This window comes from Schistocerca americana, chromosome 11 (genome assembly GCF_021461395.2).
Source record: "Schistocerca americana isolate TAMUIC-IGC-003095 chromosome 11, iqSchAmer2.1, whole genome shotgun sequence".
Lineage (NCBI taxonomy): Eukaryota > Metazoa > Arthropoda > Insecta > Orthoptera > Acrididae > Schistocerca > Schistocerca americana.
In genome coordinates, this window is record NC_060129.1 from 181,211,690 (window position 1) to 181,233,477 (window position 21,788).

General features: G+C 45.4%; 1 protein-coding gene across 1 annotated transcript in view; it reads right to left on the reverse strand.

Annotated features, from left to right (window-relative positions):
- The window catches only part of LOC124553832 (probable cationic amino acid transporter), a 673,643-nt gene that overhangs the window by 119,859 nt on the left and 531,996 nt on the right, over positions 1-21,788 (reverse strand). Inside the window, exon 7 of the mRNA XM_047127822.1 lies at positions 3,197-3,380. Coding sequence (XP_046983778.1) covers positions 3,197-3,380 — 184 coding nt within the window. The remainder of the gene's footprint in view (positions 1-3,196; positions 3,381-21,788) is intronic.

The window sequence follows — 21,788 nt, forward strand, 5'->3', positions numbered from 1 at the left end:
ACAGCATGCGTTCTCAGAAATGATATGTTGACAAAGGTACATGTATGACATTGGAACAACCGAAATAAAATGTTCAAACATACCTACGTTTTGTATTTCAATTTAAAAAAACCTTCCTGTTACCAACTGTTCGTCTAAAATTGTCAGCCATGTGTTTGTGACTATTACAGCGCCATCTATCACAAAGTAAAATAGTGGTCCAACTAAAACATTCGTATTTATTTACCTACTACACTAATATGTAATAAAAAATGGGGGTTCCTATTTTTTAAAAAACGCAGTTGATATCCGTTTGACCTATGGCAGCGCCATCTAGCGGGCCAACCATAGCGCCATCTGGTTTCCCCCTTCAAGCTAGACGAGTTTCGTTCTGTGTAGTTTTTCCGTTTGACGCTCATTTCGTGAGATATTTGGCCTGGTCACGATCAATGGACCACCCTGTATATGCATATTGGTGACGTATGACATTCTCCGTGAAAGGTTTGTTGGATTCCTTTCATGTTAATTTTTTAAAACTGTTGTCATTTACAGCACACATTCCACTTCTAAATTTACTGTGGTGTTTCTGACTATCTGTGAGGAGACTGAGCAGTGGAATGTGTTACTTTTACACATAATCAAGAACGATCTGTCACACTACTACACTTTAAAACACAGTTTATATGTAATTCATGTCACACAGTCTCATACGGAACCTACATCTGCTTTCTTTCTTTTATATACTGTATATGATAAGATACTGTCATCCCCCTTCCCTTCTGTGTGAAAGGATGAATGAGCAAATGCATTTCTGGTTGCATGCTTGATGGTAGCAGACAAGCCTGTCTGCTAGAGAACAGTAGGACCAACGTCGGAACAGGTAGCTACGCTTTCTAAAAGCAGAGAGGTTTCTATTCTTAGTATGGTCCTGTCCGTCCCTTGTCGTGTTGGTATAGGAAGCTGCCTCTCTGGTCACTTCCGTCTGTATTTGTGAGCCACCCTCAGGAAGGGACCAGGTCAGTCTGTCTGTGGCGAGCGTCTGAAGTGGTAAGATCTCCGGCTAAGCGCGTGTCTGCTAAGTCCGTAGGACAATGGATTTGTTAAGTTCAGCCTAACTGAAAACTTAATCACCTTTATTTCAGGTTTAGATCTAAAATATCTAATGTTATCTTAAATTGCAATGCAGTGTAATTCGAGTGTGAAGTTGAGAATATCTTCCGGTAGTTGCTTTGTCACTACCTTGTGAGTAAAGTGGAACCAGGTGTTGATCAGTAACTCTAACTAAGATCATCAATCTTAAATGCGAATGTGTGTGAGATTATAACGTCTTGACAATATTTTCCAATATAGGAACTTTCCTTTATGTTCAACCCACGTGGGGTGTACTTTGTGAGACCAGTACCACGTGCTTATACAACTGTTTGACCCACCAGGTTAATAGTAAGACGATAGTAACCAGTTCGAGGTTTTTCTTTTGTAAATTGCGTTTCGATGTAATTTATTTTAATTATCAAAATTATTGTGGAGTTACACTCTTTGTGTAAACCAAGTTGACCACGTGTAGCATGTGGTGTAATCATCAGAGCAGCCCTCGGCTATTCTTTTTGGGAAGATTTCACAGAGAGTTAGCATGAATTTAGTATACCAGTGTGTGGTAATTACATGACGGACAGGATTGCCCTACAAACGTAACTTCTTTGGGTGAAATTGAATCGGTTGGTTGTGGTTAATTTCCTCTCGCATATGTTTCAACGTTCTTCGTGTGTTATTTTATGAATGCAGTGTTGTATGCAGTCTCCCAATCTTGACTCCATATTTGATGTGTTCCATAAGATTACAAACTCACATTTTTACAATCCTAAATAAGGCACCAGTTTAGTTATGAATCAAGTTTAATATGCTGAAAATTTAACGGAACAATGATCAATGTTAAAATAATAAAATAAATGTCCAAATATAAACTGATTTATTTCTTTTTATTTAAATTATATATATATATATATATATATATATATATATATATATATATATCGCCGGTTGTCGTAAGATGACTATTAAAAGATTATAATTAATGTTAGTCTGGTTGGCAATTTGGTATACTAGACTGGATACCTGGTGAAACAGTTGCTCACAAGGGAACCTCACCATCGCACCACCCTCAGATTTAGTTATAAGTTGGCACAATGGATAGGCCTTGTAAAACTGAACACAGATCAATTGAGAAAACAGGAAGAAGTTGTGTGGAATTATGAAAAAAATAAGCAAAATATACAAACTGAGTAGTCCATGGGCTACATAGGCAACATCAAGGAAAACGTGAGCTCAGGAGCACCGTGGTCCTGTGGTAGCGTGAGCAGCTGCAGAGCGAGAGGTCCTTGGTTCAAGTCTTCCCTCGAGTGAAAAGTTTACTTTCTTTATTTTTGCATAGTTATTATCTGTCCGTTCGTTAATTGACGTCTCTGTTCACTGTAATAAGTTTAGTGTCTGTGTTTTGCGACCGCACCGCAAAACCGTGCGATTAGTAGACGAAAGGACGTGCCTCTCCAATGGGAACCGAAAACATTTCATCGCAAGGTCATAGGTCAACCGATTCGTCCACAGGAAAACACGTATGATATATTCTATACGACACTGGTGACGGCATGTGCGTCACATGACAGGAATATGTTGTCGACCCACCTAACTTGTACACTTGGCGAATGGGTGAAAAGATTCTTCTACCTTGCCCGATTTAGGTTTTCTTGTGGATGTGATAACCACTCCCAAAAAGTGATGAAAACATAAGAGTTTGTCACATAAACTGAAAATAAAAAATTAAGCTTTTCACGCGATGGAAGATTTGAAGCAAGGACCTCTCGCTCTGCAGCTGCTCACGCTAACCATGTGACCACGGCGCTTCTGAGCTCGTATTATCCTTGATGTTGCCTATCGTGCCCATGAACTACTCAGTTTGTATATTTTGCTTATTTTTTCACCGTTCCACATAACTTCTTCCTGTTTTCTCAATTGATCTGTGTTCAGTTTTTCAAGGCCTATCCACTGTGCCTAAATCTGAGGGGGGTGCGACGGGGGGGTTCCCTCGTCAGTAATACAAGGTTAAATTCCCCAGATAGCTCACAGCTTTTAAACCGCTTTTATTGTTGAATATCAGCACCGCTTTCAGAACTACACAAAGCATCAACATTACAACCGGTTCAGGTTTCGGTGAGATACGCACCGGAAGATGAGTCCGTCCTGGGCCATGGCGTAGACGATGCGCGGCATGGGGAACATGGAGCCGAACATGGAGACGGTGAGTCCGGCGAGCGCGCCCACGGCCACGATGCACTTACACTTGTAGGCGCCCACCTGGCCGAACATCTCGACCAGCGCCGAGTCGGCGTCCACCTTGTTGTACGGCACTGCGGGCACACCACACAGGCCGTGCTCAGCACGCGCTCCAAGGGGGCTGGAAAACTGCGCAGCTCGCGCCGGTACACAACACAGTAAAACAGGGGCCATCTGCACAATACACAGACCAGCGGTGGAAAAGGAATTCTGTCTCTTAATAAAATAAAAAAAAAATAAATAAAAAAAGAGGTGTGTTGGTGCATGCCAAAGTACTAAGTAAGTGTGCAGACGTGCTAATGGTGACTGCGTGTTGAAAATGGCCCAAATAACACATATTGATGACGTTATGAGGCGTAGAATACTAGGGCGACTGGAGGCTGGTCAAACACAGCGGGTCGTAGCTCCTCCGTGTGCCACAAACTGTGATCTCGAGATTATGGCAACGATTCCAGCAGACAGGAAACGTGTCCAGGCGCCACAGTACTGGACGTCCACAGTGTACAACACCACAAGAAGACCGATATCTCACCATCAGTGCCCGCAGACGGCCACGGAGTACTGCAGGTAGACTCGCTCGGGACCTTACCGCAGCCACTGGAACAGTTGTCTCCAGACACACAGTCTACAGACGACCGAACAGACGTGGTTTATTCACCCAGAGACCTGCAAGGTGCATTCCACTGATCCCTGGTTACAGGAGAGCCCATAAAGCCTGGTGTCAAGAACACAGTACATGGTCATTGGAACAGTGGTCCCAGGTTATGTTCACAGAAGAGTCCAGGTATAGTCTGAACAGTGATTCTCGCCGGGTTTTCATCTGGCGTGAACCAGGAACCACATACCAACCTCTTAATGTCCTTGAAAGGGACCTGTATGGAGGTCGTGGTTTGATGGTGTGGGGTGGGATTATGATTGGTGCACATACACCCCTGCATGTCTTTGACAGAGGAACTGTAACAGGTCAGGTGTATCGGGACGTCATTTTGCACCAGTATGTCCGCCTTTTCAAGGGTGCAGTGGGTCCCACCTTCCTCCTGATGGATAATAACGCACGGTCCGACCGAGCTGCCATCGTGGAGGAGTACCTCGAATGGAGTGGCCTGCCTGTTCTCCAGACCTAAACCCCATCGAGCACGTCTGGGATGCTCTCGGTCGACGTATCGCTGCACGTCTTCAAACCCCTACGACACTTCAGGAGCTCCGACAGGCACTGGTGCCAGAATGGGACGCTATACCCCAGCAGCTGCTCGACCACCTGATCCAGAGTATGCCAACCCGCTGTGCGGCCTGTGTACGTGTGCACGGTGATCATATCCCATACTGATGTCGGGGTACATGCGCAGGAAACAGGGGCGTTTTGTAGCACACGTGTTTCGGGACGGTTTTCTTAACTTATCATCAATACCGTGGGCTTACAGATGTGTGTCGTGAGTGTTCCCTGTGTGCCTAAGCCATTAGCGCCAGTTTTGTGCAGTGCCACGTTCTGTGGCACCACATTCTGCAATTATGTTATTTTAGATGTGTGCTTGAACAACTCACTGTCGGAAACAGCGAACTCTCGAGTTACTCCGGTAGGTAGCAGCAGTGTATGCGGACTTCAGTTCTACTAAAAATGGTGTCGGGAGAACAGAAAGCGCTTTGTGTTCTACTGTTCAGCGTGACTTTCGTATTAGGTACGGTGTAGATCCTCCTACAGCACAGAGCATTAGACGATGGCATGGAACAGTTCCCAGAAACAGGTTGTTTAAAGGCAGATCGCCGGGCCGTCCCCGAGTATCTGACACATACGTAGAACGCATCCAACACAGTTTCACGAGGAGTCCGCAGAAATCCGTTCGCCGTGCAGCTCGACAGCTCAAGGTGCGCCCGAAGTCCGTCTGGCGTGTGTTGCGTCGACGTTTACACACGAAATCGTACACAATTCAGCTACTGCAAAGATCTTCGTGAAGATGACAAACAACAGCGTCTGCAGTTCTGTAAGTCCGTTCTTGGCAACTTGGAGGATGACAGTTTTCTCCCGCGCTTAGTGTTCAGTGAAGAGGCAACATTCTATTTAAATGGAAAGGTGACGCGTAGTAATATGAGAATATGGGGTATGGAACAACATGAGAGGGACTCTCCAAAATTTAATGTCTTGTACAGTTTCATGGGAAAATGCGTACCGTCCGTTTTTCTTTGCCGAGAACACTGTTACAGAAAGCACATATCTCGATGTGCTTCAGAACTTTCTTTCCCCACAGTTGGAGACGGATTCGAACGACTTCATTTACCGACAGGATGGAGCACCGCCGCACTGGCATCTGGAGGTGGAGGAATTTTTAAATCCAAGGATTACTGCACTATGAATCGGTCGCACTGGACCAAATGATTCAGCCTTACATTACTGGCCTCCAAGGTCACCGGACCTGACTGTATGTAATTACTTCTTGTGGCGGTTTACAAAAGACTGTTCACGTGCCTTTGTTACCAACAACAATGAATGAACTGAGACGTCGCATAACAGCAGCTGTGGAAGCTGTAACTCAAGACATGCTTTCTGCAGTGTGGGAACAATTTGAATACCGCACTGACGTATCCCGTGCATCTAAAGTGGGGCATATTGAACACCTATGAAAAGGTATGAGAAAAAGCTTTTTGAGTTTCCTGTTCATCAAAAAACAAAATTCATTGTATATGTCATAGTTTCTGAAATGTAGACGTGCCAAATCGGATGATTCTTTTTGATACACCCTGTATTTTGATCATACCGTCTGTTTCACAATCCATCTTACACACTTCTGGAGCTTGTAGAGGGGACTTAGTAGATCAAGTTTAACACAGGAAGCCATGTCCCGAAACGTCACCAAGCGCTACAGAGCATCAATGTTATAGGCGCCGTTGCCTGTAAATGTATGTATACAGGGTGTTACAAAAAGGTACGGCCAAACTTTCAGCCGGCCGCGGTGGCCGTGCGGTTCTAGGCGCTCCAGTCCGGAGCCGCGCTGCTGCTACGGTCGCAGGTTCGAATCCTGCCTCGGGCATGGGTGTGTGTGATGTCCTTAGGTTAGTTAGGTTTAAGTAGTTCTAAGTTCTAGGGGACTAATGACCACAGCAGTTGAGTCCCATAGTGCTCAGAGCTATTTGAGCCAAACTTTCAGGAAACATTCCTCACACACAAATAAAGAAAACATGTTATCTGGACATGTGTCCGGAAACGCTTAATTTCCATGTTAGAGCTCATTTTAGTTTTGTCTGTATGTACTGTAATTCCTCGATTCACCGCCAGTTGGCCCAATTGAAGGAAGGTAATGTTGACTTCAGTGCTTGTGTTGACATGCGACTCATTGCTCTACAGTACTAGCATCAAGCACATCAGTACGTAGCATCAACAGGTTAATGTTCATCACGAATGTGGTTTTGTAGTCAGTGCAATGTTTACAAATGCGGAGTTGGCAGATGCCCATTTGATGTACCGATTAGCACGGGGCAATAGCCGTGGTGCGGTACGTTTGTATCGAGACAGATTTCCAGAACGAAGGCGTCCCGACAGGAAGACGTTCGAAGCAATTGATCGGCGTCTTAGGGAGCACGGAACATTCCAGCCTATGACTCGCGACTGGGGAAGACCTAGAACGACGAGGACACCTGCAATGGACGAGGCAATTCTTCGTGCAGTTGACGATAACCCTAATGTCAGCGTCAGAGAAGTTGCTACTGTACAAGGTAACGTTGACCACGTCACTGTATGGAGAGTACTACGGGAGAACCAGTTGTTTCCGTACCGTGTACAGCATGTGCAGGCACTATCAGCAGCTGATTGGCCTCCACGGGTACACTTCTGCGAATGGTTCATCCGACAATGTGTCAATCCTCATTTCAGTGCAAATGTTCTCTTTACGGATGAAGCTTAATTCCGACGTGATCAAATTTAAAATTTTCACAATCAACATGTGTGGGCTGACGAGAATCCGCACGCCATTGTGTAATCACGTCATCAACACAGATTTTCTGTGAACGTTTGGGCAGGCATTGTTGGTGATGTCTCGATTGGGCCCCATGTTCTTCCACCTACGCTCAATGGAGCACGTTATCATGATTTCATACGGGATACTCTACCTGTGCTGCTAGAACATGTGCCTTTACAAGTACGACTTAACATGTGGGTCATGCACGATGGAGCTCCTGCACATTTCAGTCGAAGTGTTCGTACGCTTCTCAACAACAGATTCGATGACCGACGGATTGGTAGAGACGGACCAATTCCGTGGCCTCCACGCTCTCCTGACCTCAACCCTCTTGACTTTCATTTATGGGGGCATTTGAAAGCTCTCGTCTACGCAACCCCGGTATCAAATGTAGAGACTCTTCGTGCTCGTATTGTGGACGGCTGTGATACAATACGCCATTCTCCAGGGCTGCATCAGCGCATCAGGGATTCCATGCGACGGAGGGTGGATGCACGTATCCTCGCTAGCGGAGGACATTTTGAACATTTCCTGTAACAAAGTGTTTGAAGTCACGCTTGTACGTTCTGTTGCTGTGTATTTCCATTCCATGATTAATGTGATCTGAAGAGAAGTAATAAAATGGGCTGTAACATGGAAAGCAAGCGTTTCCGGACACATGTCCACATAACATATTTTCTTTCTTTGTGTGTGGGGAATGTTTCCTGAAGGTTTGGCCGTACCTTTTTGTAACACTCTGTATAGGGTGATTCCATGATGATGTTACAAACTTTTCATGCTGATGGAGAAGGACAAATGTATCAATTTGAGGTCAGGCTCCCTGTAACGCAAACGAAGGTGTCGAGAGTTATAAACGAAAACCGTTTTGATACCTCTGACAGTGGAATACATATACCGGTACTGTTGTTGCTAAAGTTGTGGCTAGGCAACTTTCAGAGATGATGATAATATGGAGAAAAAGAACAAAATATGGGCTCTAAAATGCATACCTGAGGAAATACGACCACTTAGTCATCTTCGCTACTGTGAAACCCATCTCCCCTATTGAACAAGTGGCCACAGCTCTTAATGTAGGCTGTTACGGTCACAGGTTCGAATCCTGCCTCCGGCATGGATGTGTGTGATGTCCTTCGGTTAGTTAGGTTTAAGTAGTCCTAAGTTCTAGGGGACTGATGACCACAGCAGTTGAGTCCCATAGTGCTCAGAGCCATTTGAACCATTTTTTTCTTAATGCAGGCATGTTAGATCCCGTGTTTACTCGACACTTATTATTGTTGTGGTCGGTACCACCCTCTCTGAAAGTTGCCTACCCTACAATTTTAGCAATAACAGTGCCAACACACGTATTCCACTTTCAGACGTATCGGAACGGTTTTCGCTTGTTAAGTTCCGACTCGTTCGTTTCCGATACAGGGACCCTTACCTCAAACTGATACATTTATCCTTCTCCATCTCTAGCGGTTCTGGCGCTGCAGTCCGGAACCGCAGGATTGCTACGGTCGCAGGTTCGAATCCTGCCTCGGGCATGGGTGTGTGTGATGTCCTTAGGTTAGTTAAGATTAAGTAGTTCTAAGTTCTGGGGGACTTATGACCTAAGATGTTGAGTCCCATAGTGCTCAGAGCCATTTGAACCATTTTTTTCCTTCTCCATCAGCCTAGAATGGTTGTACCGCCATCACGGAATCATTTGTGTGTACATACATTTACACTGGCCGTCGCCTATAACTTCGACGCTCCGTAACATCGTTGGGTGACGTTTCCGGACATGCCTTTCTATGTAAAACTTGATACACTAAGTCCCCTCTACAGTCTCTAGAAGTATGTGACATGAATCGTGAAACACCCTATAAGAGGCAGTGAAATGAGAACGAGACAGATGGGAAAAAATTTAACTAAACTCTTTATTATTTCTAAGGTAAACGAGTAACTTTTAAGTTATTTTCAACAATTTGGCAGTTACTTTCGATATAATAGTTTACTTACTTTTTACCATCTGTACCATTTTCATTTGTCTCCCTTTATATGTTGACAAGAATAAAAATAATTATTTGGAGCTCGATGAGAGAAAGATAGGTATGGATTTGAAACTGTGAAAGTGATGGTGCTTTATGTGCTCAGTAACGTTTGCTAGAGAGGGAATTGGGTGCATGGGGACACTCACAAAAATACGTGTAAGCGGTTCGGGTAGATGCAGTTTGTTTGTTAGCTGCATGTGCCATAAATCATTTCAAAGAGTCTTTTATCGAAATGATGTGGAATCATTCATTTGACAGGTGAACCTCAGACATGACTACAATCAACATTAATGAAGACGTTAGATTCTAGTCCTATTCATGCCACTAAAATTAAAAACTATTTTTCTTAGAAAAATAACAAAGACAGAAAAATAAGAAATAATGACCACGGATGAAGTCATCGTATTAAGAAGGGTGTAAAACGATGAATCACCCTTTCTCAACTACCGTTGAATCTGTACATCGAAGAAGCAATGATGGAAATAAAACATAGCTTCAGGAGTGGGATTATATTCAGGACGAAAAAATGTTTACTATCTGTGATTCCTACCATCAGTGGAAGTGTGGAAGAATTACAAGACATACTGCTCGAAATTAGCAACACCATACTCGTAGAGCATAAACTGAGAATAATACAAAGAAAGACACCAGTCATGAAACGTAGCAGAAAGCAGAGTGGGCTGACTGCGTAGAGTTTCGTTGGCCAGGAAGCAAAATAACGCATGGCGGTCGAAGCAACGAGGACATGAAAAGCAGTTTATTACACGAAAAGAGAGCATACCTGCCAACAGAAGTCTACCAGTACCAGACATTGGCGTTAATTTGAGGAAGACATTTCTAAGAATGTATGTCTGCAGCACAACATTCTAAATTAGTGAAACATAGACTCTGGGGCAACCAGAACAGAAGAGGATCGAAGAATTTGACATGTGGTGCTATAGAGGGATGCTCAAAATTAGGCTGACTGATAAGATAAGCAAGAGGAGGTTCTCTGGACAATTGCCAAGGGTGCAAATATGTGGAAAACCCTGACAGAATGATAGGTCATTTGTTAAAGACATCAGGGAATAACTTACATTATACTAGAGGGATTTAGAGGGTAAAAACTGTAGGTGATGATACAGATTGGAATAGATCCAGCAAATCACTGAGGACATTGGGTGCATGTGCAAGTCTGAGGTGAAGTAGTTGGCATGGAAGAGGAAGTTGTCACAGCCCACAATCAGTCAGATCAGTGGTCACCCAAAGGTGGTTCAAATGGCTCTGAGCACTATGGGACTTAACATCTGAGGTCATCAGTCCCCTAGAACTTACAACTACTTAAACCTAACTAACCTAAGGACATCACACACATCCATGCCCGAGGCAGGATTCGAACCTGCGACCATAGGAGCAGTGCGGTTCGAAACTGAAGCACCTAGAACCGCTCGGCCACAGCGACCGGCACCCAAAGATGAAATGCGGAGGAAGTGCTATGACAAAATGCGAGGAATGAGTATTGGGAAGGGTCAAGAAACTGGTTCAAATGGTTCAAATGACTCTGAGCACTATGGGGCTTAACATCTGAGGTCATGAGTCTCCTAGAACTTAGAACTACTTAAACCTAACTAACGTAAGGACAGCACACACACCCATGCCCGAGGCAGGATTCGAACCTGCGACCGTAATGGGTAGCGGTCGCGCGGTTCCAGACTGTAGCGCTCAGAACCGCTCGGCCACTTTGGCCGGCTCAAGAAACTGGATGCAGGTGGCAGGAAGTGAGTAGGATTGCAGTTATATAGAAAATGGGTGGGTTCGATCTTCCATCTTAAATGGAATGATGTAATTGTGGCAGTGGAGAAGGCTGCTGAAGCTAGCGTGCAGAAGGATTTGGAGGGTGTGAATAAGCAAGAGGGTGAGACAGCAGGCCAGGGCTCCAGAGGATGGGAGGAGATGGTGGGGAGGTTGGGAATACCTGGCAAAAACTTTCCCAATGTTTGTGGAGTTTTGCGAAATTTCTCACATGGTATCTGATATGGGTGGGGGAGGGTAGGCAGACATGGTAAGTAAGCTGGAGTGAATGACAAGGTAGAAGACCGCTGAGCTGGGAAATTTAAAAGGTGATACATACAGCATGGTAGTGGGATGGATGAAGACCTTGAAGGTATGTATGATAGCCTTGGCATTAGGCAACATGTTCACCCAGTTAGTAATTCTATTACACTGTTTTTCTTTCCGGTAGTAAATAAGTATTTCGTGTTCTAGTTTTGGTGAATCATATGTTTGTTGTCTCTCATGTAGACGTCTCACAGATAGGAAGTTGAGCTGATTTTTTTCTCTATTTATTGCCCAGGTTGTACAGAATTGATAAAGAGGTACTGGATGGTTATAATTAAACTTTCCCTGTTTAACACGTTATAACACGGAAACTACATTACTGGCCATTAAAATTGCTACACCAAGAAGAAATTATTATACTAGAACTGACATGTGATTACATTCTCACGCAATTTGGGTGCATAGATCCTGAGAAATCAGTACCCAGAACAAACACCACTGGCCGTAATAACGGCCTCGGTACGCCTGGGCATTGAGTCAAACGGATGGCGTGTACCGGTACAGCTACCCAAACAGCTTCAACACGATACCACAGTTCATCGAGAGTAGTGACTGGCGTATTGTGACGAGCCAGTTGCTCGGCCACCATTGACCAGACGTTTTCAATTCGTGAGAGATCTCGAGAATGTGCTGGCCATGGCAGCAGTCGAACATTTTCTGTATCCAGAACGGCCCGTACAGGACGTGCAACATGCGGTCGTGCATTATCCTGCTGAAATGTGGGATTTCGCAGGGACCGAATGCCCAAGGGTAGAGCCACGGTTCGTAACACATCTGAAATGTAATTTCCACTGTTCAAAGTGCCGTCAATGCGAACAAGAGGTAACCGAGACGTGTAACCAATGGCACCCCATGCCATCACGCCGGGTGATACGCCAGTATGGCGATGACGAATACACGCTTCTAATGTGCGTTCACCGCGATATCGCCAAACACGGACTCGACCATCACGATGCTGTAAACAGAAACTGGCTTCATCCGAAGAAGTGACGTTTTGCCATTCGTGCATCCAGGTTCGTCGTCGAGTACACCATCGCAGGCGCTCCTGTCTGTGATGCAGCGTCAAGGGCAACAGCAGTCACGGTCTCCGAGCCGACAGTCCGTGCTGCTGCAAACGTCGTCGAACTGTTCGTGCAGATGGTTCTTGTCTTGCAAACGTCCCCATCTGTTGACTCATGGATCAGACGTGGCTGCACGATTCGTTACAGCCATGCGGATAAGATGCCTGTCATCTCGACTGCTAGTGATACGAGGCCGTTGGGATCCACCACGGCTTTCCGTATTGGCCCCCTGAACCCACCCGATTCCATATTCTGCTAACAGTCATTGGATCTCGACCAACACGAGCAGCAATGTCGCGATACGATAAACCGCAATCGCGATAGGCTACAATCCGACCTTTATCAAAGTCGAATCGTGATGGTACGCATTCCTCCTCCTTACACGAGGCATCACAACAACGTTTCACCAGGCAACGCCGGTCAACTGCAGTTTCTGTATGAGAAATCGGTTGGAAACTTTCCTCATGTCATCACGTTGTAAGTGTCGCCACCGGCGCCAACCTTGTGTGAATGCTCTGAAAAGCTAATCATTTGCTTATCACAGCATCTTCTTCCTGTCGGTTAAATTTCGCGTCTGTAGCACGTCATCTTCGTGGTGTAACGATTTTAATGGCCAGTAGTGTAATTACCATACGAGAACCAAACTTGGTAGCTTTAATGTCAAGTACATGGGGAACAGATATACTGCAGAATCGTTTCAGTTGCAATCCTTCTAATGTGCTGGTACGGTACATCATACCATTATATACTGGTACCCCTACTGCTACAATAGAGGCTCAATTGGCGCCCATGAGTGTCAAGAAGCGCAGGACTGCATTCTACTCAGCAGAACGAAGCATCACAGGTATAATGGCTACCCCTCTTGATATGCTGCGCTTCAGATCAGCACATGTGTGAGTGTTGCCCTAGTAAACCCCGTGCTTCAGGTAGCCCCACAACCAGATATTGCAGGCAGTGAGATCAGGTGATCGTGCGGGCCAAGCATTTGGAAACGATCGGCTGATATTTCGTGCACCATTTTGCATGAAAACTGTTGAGTTCAATGCGTCTCTTTCCTGTAGGGCGGGTATGACGTGCTGGCGAAGAATATCACAGTAACGCTGGCCAGTCACACTGAACGTCTTTGGTCCACCTGCGCCAACATGTTCAAAAAATAATGGACCAATGATGAATGCAGTCGTAAAGGCGCACCATACGGTGACGCGTCCAGCATGCAGAGGAACTTCATGCACGGTGACGGTGTGATTTCCACAGTTATTATATGTATTCAACTGAGCTGTCAAAAGAAAATGAGCTTCGTCTGTCCATAGGATGGTCCAGGGCTAGCCCTAATCGACTTCAGTGCTTGCAAGAGTGGAGAAAGAAGTCAATACATCACTGTGTGTCCTCCAGTAGAAGGTGCTGTACGATATGGGTCTTGTACAGATACCATTTTAGAATGGTTCGAAGCTCCTTTCGTACAGTGGACGATGGGATGTTCAACTGTCGTGACACAGCACGCGCTCTGCCTGATTGCCATAGCAACAGCGATTTCATCAACCAGCTGTGGTGCAACCGGTCGTTGGCCTCTTCCCGGAGCGACACCCAGCTCTCCAGTTGATTCTGACTTCTTCATCACGCTCCACACAGCAGGTGGAAAAAGCGGACCCTTCTGTAATCCTTTCAGCCGGCGACATTCTCGAAGAGCAGCTGCAGCAATACTGTTGTTTTGATGACAGAGCTTCACCAGTAATTCGCTGCTCCTTTTGTCCAAGCCTATGTCGACACGCCAACAAGGGCGCTGCGACTGGTCAGGTGTGCGAGACTGTGAATCACGATGGCTGATCGCAGCATCCGGTGGCCATTGTTGTAAGTGGGCGGTGGCACTGTGACACATGGAAATCACGCACCCCATCTACATCTGCATCTACATCCATACTCCGCAAGCCACCTGATGCTGTCTGGCGGAGTGTACTTCTAGTACCTCTATCGGTTCTCCCTTCTGTTCCAGTCTCGTATTGTTCGTGGAAAGAAAGATTGTCCTTATGCCTCTGTGTGGCCTCTAATCTCTCTGATTTTATCCTCACGGTCTCTTCGCGAGATATACGTAGGAGAGAGCAATGTACTGTTTGACTCCTCGGTGAAGGTATGTTCTCGAAACTTCAACAAAAGCCCGCACCGAGCTACTGAGCCTCTGTCTCGCAGTCTTCCACTGGAGTTTATCTATCATCTCCGTAACGCTCTCGCTATTACTAAATGATACTGTAACGAAGCGAGCTGCTCTCTGTTGCATCTTTTCTATCTCTTCTTTCAGCCCTATCTGGTATGGATCCCACACCAGTGAGTAGTATTCAAGCAGTGGGCGAACAAGTGTACCGTAATCTACTTCCTTTGTTTTCGGGCTACATTTCCTTAGGATTCTTCCAATGTATCTGAATCTGACGATTAATTTTAATTGGTCATTCGATTTTAAATCACTCCTAATGCCTACTCCCAGCTAATTTATGGAATTAACTGCTTCCAGTTGCTGACCTCCGATATTGTAGATAAATGATAAAGGATCTTTCTATGTATTGGAAGCACGTTACACTTCTCTACATTAAGTTTCAATTGCCATTCCCTGCAACTTACGTCAATTCGTTTCAGATCCTCCTGCATTTCAGTACAATTGCCCATTGTTACAACCCCTCGATATAATCATTCGCAAAAAGCCTCAGTGAACTTCCGATGTTATCCAGAAGATCATTTATATAGACTGAATAGCAACGGTCCTACGACACTCCCCTGCGGCACACCTGAAATCACTCTTACTTCGGAAGACTTCTCTCCATTGAGAATGACATGCTGCGTTCTGTTATCTAGGAACTCTTCAATCCAATCACACAATTGGTCTGATAGTCCATATGCTCTTACTTTGTTCATTAAACGACTGTGGGGAACTGTATCGAACGCCTTGCGGAAGTCGAGAAACAGTGCATCTACCTGGGAACCCGTGTCTATGGCCCTCTGAGTCTCGTAGACGAATAGCGCGAGCTGGGTTTTACACGACCGTCTTTTTCGAAACCCATGCTGATTCCTACAGAGTAGATTTCTAGTCTCCAGAAAAGTCATTATACTCGAACATAATACGTGTTCCAAAATCCTACAACTGATCGACGTTAGAGATATGGGTCTATAGTTCTGCACATCTGTTCGACGTCCCTTCTTGAGAACGGGCATGACCTGTGCCCTTTTCCAATCCTTTGGGACGCTACGCTCTTCTAGAGACCTACGGTACACCGCTGCAAGAAGGGGGGCAAGTTCCTTCGCGTACTCTGTGTAAAATCGAACTGGTATCCCATCAGGTCCAGCGGCCTTTCCTCTTTTGAGCGATTTTAATTGTTTCTCTATCCCTCTGTCGTCTATTTCGATATCTACCATTTTGTGATCTGTGCGACAATGTAGAGAAGGAACTACAGTGCAGTTTTCCTCTGTGAAACAGCTTTTGAAAACGGCATTTAGTATGAGTCTTGTACAGATACCATTTTAGAATGGTTCGAAGCTCCTTTCGTACAGTGGACGATGGGATGTTCAACTGTCGTGACACAGCACGCGCTCTGCCTGATTGCCATAGCAACAGCGATTTCATCAACCAGCTGTGGTGCAACCGGTCGTTGGCCTCTTCCCGGAGCGACACCCAGCTCTCCAGTTGATTCTGACTTCTTCATCGCGCTCTGCACAGCAGGTGGAGAAAGATGACCCTTCTGTAATCCTTTAAACAGGCGATATTCTAGAAACGCACTGCAGCATTACTGTTGTTTTGACGACAGAGCTTCACCAGTAATTCGCTGCTCCTTTTGTCCAAGCTCCTGTTGACACGCCAACAAGGGCGCTGCGACTGGTCAGGTGTGCGAGACTGTGAATCACGATGGCTGATCGCAGCATCCGGTGGCCATTGTTGTAAGTGGGCGGTGGCACTGTGACACATGGAAATCACGCACCCCATCTACATCTGCATCTACATCCATACTCCGCAAGCCACCTGATGCTGTCTGGCGGAGTGTACTTCTAGTACCTCTATCGGTTCTCCCTTCTGTTCCAGTCTCGTATTGTTCGTGGAAAGAAACATTGTCGGTGTGCCTCTGTGTGGGCTCTAATCTCTCTGATTTTATCCTCATGTCTCTTCGCAAGATACGAGGTGTGGCTAGAAAATAACCGGACTAGTACTGGTGAAACAATAAAACGAATGCAATAAGGCTGAAAGTCGCGTGGCCTGTCACGTGACTCTCGCTCCGCCTACTGCTCGAGTTTCATATCACTCCTGCACTCAGTCTGCCCGTGGCGTCTGTTTTAAGTAGTTGACGTTTTGCCTGTGCGTCGGAAAATGTTGAATGTACAGAAAGAACAGCGTGTTAACATCAAATTTTGTTTCAGACTAGGAAAATCTGCAAGTGAAACGTTTGTAATGTTACAACAAGTGTACGGCGATGATTGTTTATCGCGAACACAAGTGTTTGAGTGGTTTAAACGATTTAAAGATGGCCGCGAAGACACCGGTGATGACACTCGCACTGGCAGACCATTGTCAGCAAAAACTGAGGCAAACATTGAAAAAATAGGTAAACTTGTTCGACAAGATCGCCGTTTAACAATCAGAGCAGTGTCTGAGTTAACAGGAGTTGACAAGGAAAGTGTTAGGCAGATTCTTCATGAAAGTTTCAACATGAACAAAGTGTGTTCAAAAATGGTTTCAAAGTGTCTCACAATTGAACAGAAGGAACGCCGAAGAATGATTTGTTCTGACACCCTGGAAAACATTGAAAGTGATCCCACCTTCTTACAAAATGTTATTACTTGCGATGAATCGTGGTTTTTTACTTACGATCCCGAAACGCCAATCGATGCATTGGAAAACTCCTGGTTCTCCACGACAAAAAAAAGCACGAATGTCAAAATCGAAATTCAAGGCAATGATGATTGTTTTTTTGACATCAAAGGGATTGTGCGCATTGATTGGGTACCAGAGGGACAAACAGTGAATCAGCATTACTACATTAGCGTCCTGGCTACCCTACGTGAGCGAGTACGGAGAAAACGGAACGATTTGTGGAGAAAAGAGTCATGGATCCTTCACCAAGACAATGCCCCAGCTCACAGTGCGTTGTCAGTGAAGACGTTTTTGGCAAAACACAACATTCCCATCTTAGATCATCCACCCTACTCACCTGATTTGGCCCCCTGTGACTTTCTTTTCCCTAAAGTCAAGTCAGCTTTGAAAGGAACTAGATTTGAGACTGTTGAAGCAGTAAAAGAAAAAGCGACGGAAGTAATGTATGGACTTACCGAAAATGATCTGCAGCATTGCTATGAACAGTGGAAAATTCGTATGGAGCGGTGTAGAGACCGAGGAGGAGAGTACATTGAAGGAGATAACATGAAATTGTAAATAATTGTAAATAAATGTTTTTTCCAGCATCAGTCCGGTTTTTTTCTAGCCGCACCTCGTATACGTAGGAGGGAGCAATATACTGCTTGACTCCTCGGTGAAAGTATGTTCTCGAAACTTCAACAAAAGCTCGTACAGAGCTACTGAGCCTCTCTCTCGCAGTCTTCCACTGGAGTTTGTCTCTCATTTCGCGATTACTAAACGATCCTGTAACGAGCGCGCTGCTCTCCGTTGGATCTTCTCTATCTCTTCTGTCAAGCCTGTCTGGTACGGATTCCACACTGGTGAGCAGTATTCAAGCAGTGGGCGAACAAGTGTACTGTAACCTACTTCCTTTGTTTTCGGGCTACATTTCCTTAGGATTCTTCCAATGAATCTGAATCTGACGATTAATGTTATATGGTCATTCACTCCTAATGCCTACTCGCAGATAATTTATGGAATTAACTGCTTGCAGTTGCTGACCTGCTATATTGTAGATAAATGATAAAGGATCTTTCTATGTATTGGAAGCACGTTACACTTGTCTACATTAAGTTTCAATTGCCATTCCCTGCAACTTGCGTCAATTCGTTGCAGATCCTCCTGCATTTCAGTACAATTGCCCATTGTAACAACCCCTCGATATAATCATTCGCAAAAAGCGTCAGTGAACTTCCGATGTTATCCACAAGGTCATTTATATAGACTGAATAGCAACCGTCCTACGACACTCCCCTGCGGCACACCTGAAATCACTCTTACTTCGGAAGACTTCTCTCCATTGAGAATGAAGTGCTGCGTTCTGTTATCTAGGAACTCTTCAATCCAATCACACAATTGGTCTGATAGTCCATATGCTGTTACTTTGCTCATTAAACGACTGTGGGGAACTGTATTAAACGCCGTGCGGAAGTCAAGAAACACAGCACCTACGTGGGAACCCGTGTCTATGGCCCTCTGAGTCTCGTGGACGAATAGCGCGAGCTGGGTTTCACACGATCGTCTGTTTCGAAACCCATGCTGATTCCTACAGAATAGATTTCTAGTCTCCAGAAAAGTCATTATACTCGAACATAATACGTGTTGCAAAATCCTACAACTGATCGACGTTAGAGATATGGGTCTATAGTTCTGAAGATCTGTTCGACGTCCCTTCTTGAAAACGGGGATGACCTGTGCCCTTTTCCAATCCTTTGGAACGCTACGCTCTTCTAGCGACCTACGGTACACCGCTGCAAGAAGGGGGGCAAGTTCCTTCGCGTACTCTGTGTAAAATCGAATTGGTATCCCAACAGGTCCAGCGGCCTTTCCTCTTTTGAGCGCTTTTAATTGGTTTCCTATCCTTCTGACATCTATCTGGATACCTGCCACTTTGTCATTTGTGCGACAATCTAGAGAAGGAACTACATTGCAGTCTTCATCTGTGAAACAGCTTTTGAAAAAGTGATTTAGTATGGATCTTGTACAGATACCATTTTAGAATGGTTGGAAGCGCCTTTCGTACGTGAGGAGAGGGGCTAGTGTAATTGGTTAATACAAACCATAAATAAATGCACGGAAGTATGTTTTTAACACAAAACATACGTTGTTTTAGATGGAACCACGTTAGTTTTCAAAAAAATGGTTCAAATGGCTCTGAGCACTATGGGACTCAACTGCTGAGGTCATTAGTCCCCTAGAACTTAGAACTAGGTAAACCTAACTAACCTAAGGACATCACAAACATCCATGCCCGAGACAGGATTCGAACTTGCGACCGTAGCGGTCTTGCGGTTCCAGACTGCAGCGCCTTTAACCGCACGGCCACTTCGGCCGGCACGTTAGTTTTGTTAGCACATCTGAACATATAAACAAATACGTAATCAGTGCCGTTTGTTGCATTGTAAAATGTTCATTACATCCGGAGATATTGTAACCTAAAGTTGACGCTTGAAACCTCCGACTTCCAGTTGCGTGTTGTAACAAACACGGGCCGCGGTCGGCGAGCAGCATCTGCAGGGACATGTTTACGATGACGACCGTGTTTACGAGTGTGGCTGTAGTGCACTGTTGTGGTTTGGTCTAGCTGTCGCAGTGTCCGCACATCTGGTGTAATGTCGCCGCAGGCTGCCACAATACGTTGTTTCATATACTCTGGGGTAGTAGGCACATCACGGTACACATTCTCCTTTAACGAACCCCACAGAAAGAAGTCCAGAGGTGTAAGATCAGGAGAACGGGCTGGCCAATTTATGGGTCCTCCACGTCCTATGAAACGCCCGTCGAACATCCTGTGAAGGGTCAGCCTAGTGTTAATTGCGGAATGTGCAGGTGCACCATCATGCTGATACCACATACGTCGACGCGTTTACAGTGGGACATTTTCGAACAACATTGGCAGATCATTCTGTAGAAACGCGATGTATGTTGCAGCTGTTTGTGCCCCTGCAATGAAGTGAGGACCAATGAGGTGGTCGCCAATGATTCCGCACCATACATTTACAGTCCACGGTCGCTGCCGCTCTACCTGTCTGAGCCAGCGAGGATTGTCCACGGACCAGTAATGCATGTTCCGTAGACTCACTGCCCCGTGGTTTGTGAAACCCGCTTCATCGGTAAACAGGTAGAACTGCAACGCATTCTCTGTTAATGCCCATTGACAGAATTGCACTCGATGATTAAAGTCATCACCATGTAATTGCTGATGCAGCGACACATGAAACGGGAGAAAGCGGTGACGATGCAGTATGCGCATGACACTACTTTGACTCAGTCCACCGGCTCTCGCAATGTCCCGTGTACTCGTGTGTGGGTTCATGGCAACAGCAGCTAACACACCAACTGCACCCGCTTCTCCTGTGACGGGCCTGTTACGGACCCGTTTCCGTGCTACGACCGTACCTGTTCCATACAGTTGGCGGTAGATGTTTTGCAATGTGCGGCACGTTGGATGCTCTCTGTCCGGGGACCGTTCTGCATACACCCTGCAGGCTTCAGCTCGCCATAGATGAGTATCATCTCCGCCTTTTCAGAGTTCGAATACACCATGGTCACAGTTCCTACAACACTACACTATCACAGACGTCAGGTAACACGGTGTACTACAGCTGGTCTGCGTGCGGAGACGAATGCGGAGTAACAATAGCAGCAAGCGCTACATGCGGACGCTGCGACAGCTAGACCAAACCACAACAGTGCACTACAGCCACACTCGTAAACACGGTCGTCATCGTAAACATGTCCCTGCAGATGCTGCTCGTCGACCGTGGCCCGTGTTTGTTACAACACGCAACGGAACGTCGGAAGTTTCAAGCATCAACTTTAGGTTACAATATCTCCGGATGTAATTAACATTTTACAATGCAACAAACGGCACTGATTACGTATTTGTTTATATGTTCAGATGTGCTAACAAAACTAACGTGGTTCCATTTTAAAAAACGTAGGTTTGTGTTAAAAAACATACTTCCATGCATTTTTGTATGGTTTGTATTAAACGATTACACTAGCCCCTCTCCTCACGTTCGGTCCGTGAAATCGGTTCGTCAGTATTTGATGTGGTTTACGAAATATATCCAGCGGTAACGTTAGGTGACTCACCCTGTATATTAGTTACACATTATTTTTTTAAGAGATATAATAAGTACTACAATAGGGAGACTCAGTTTGGGGCATCAGCTGTAAAGAAGAGATAGTACAGTGTGTAAACTTTTAGATGGCAGATGTCTCCCTAGTCCTGAATCGGTAGAAGTCGGTAAACGTCGGGAGGCTTCGGTAGGCACGCAGTTTCGACTGCTGCCAACATTACGCAGCTGACTGTGTTGTACAAGGTAGCCATTGTCGTCTGCTTCGTTGTTGTTTTGCGCTGTACTGTTCTGCGTGTTTTTATTGTGCAGTTGTGCTAAAAATTATCAAAATTAGTGAAGAGGCAGTTGCTGACCCATCTCGGGAGTCGCCAACAACCCCTATCGGTAGGCCTACGGTTAGAAGGAAACCA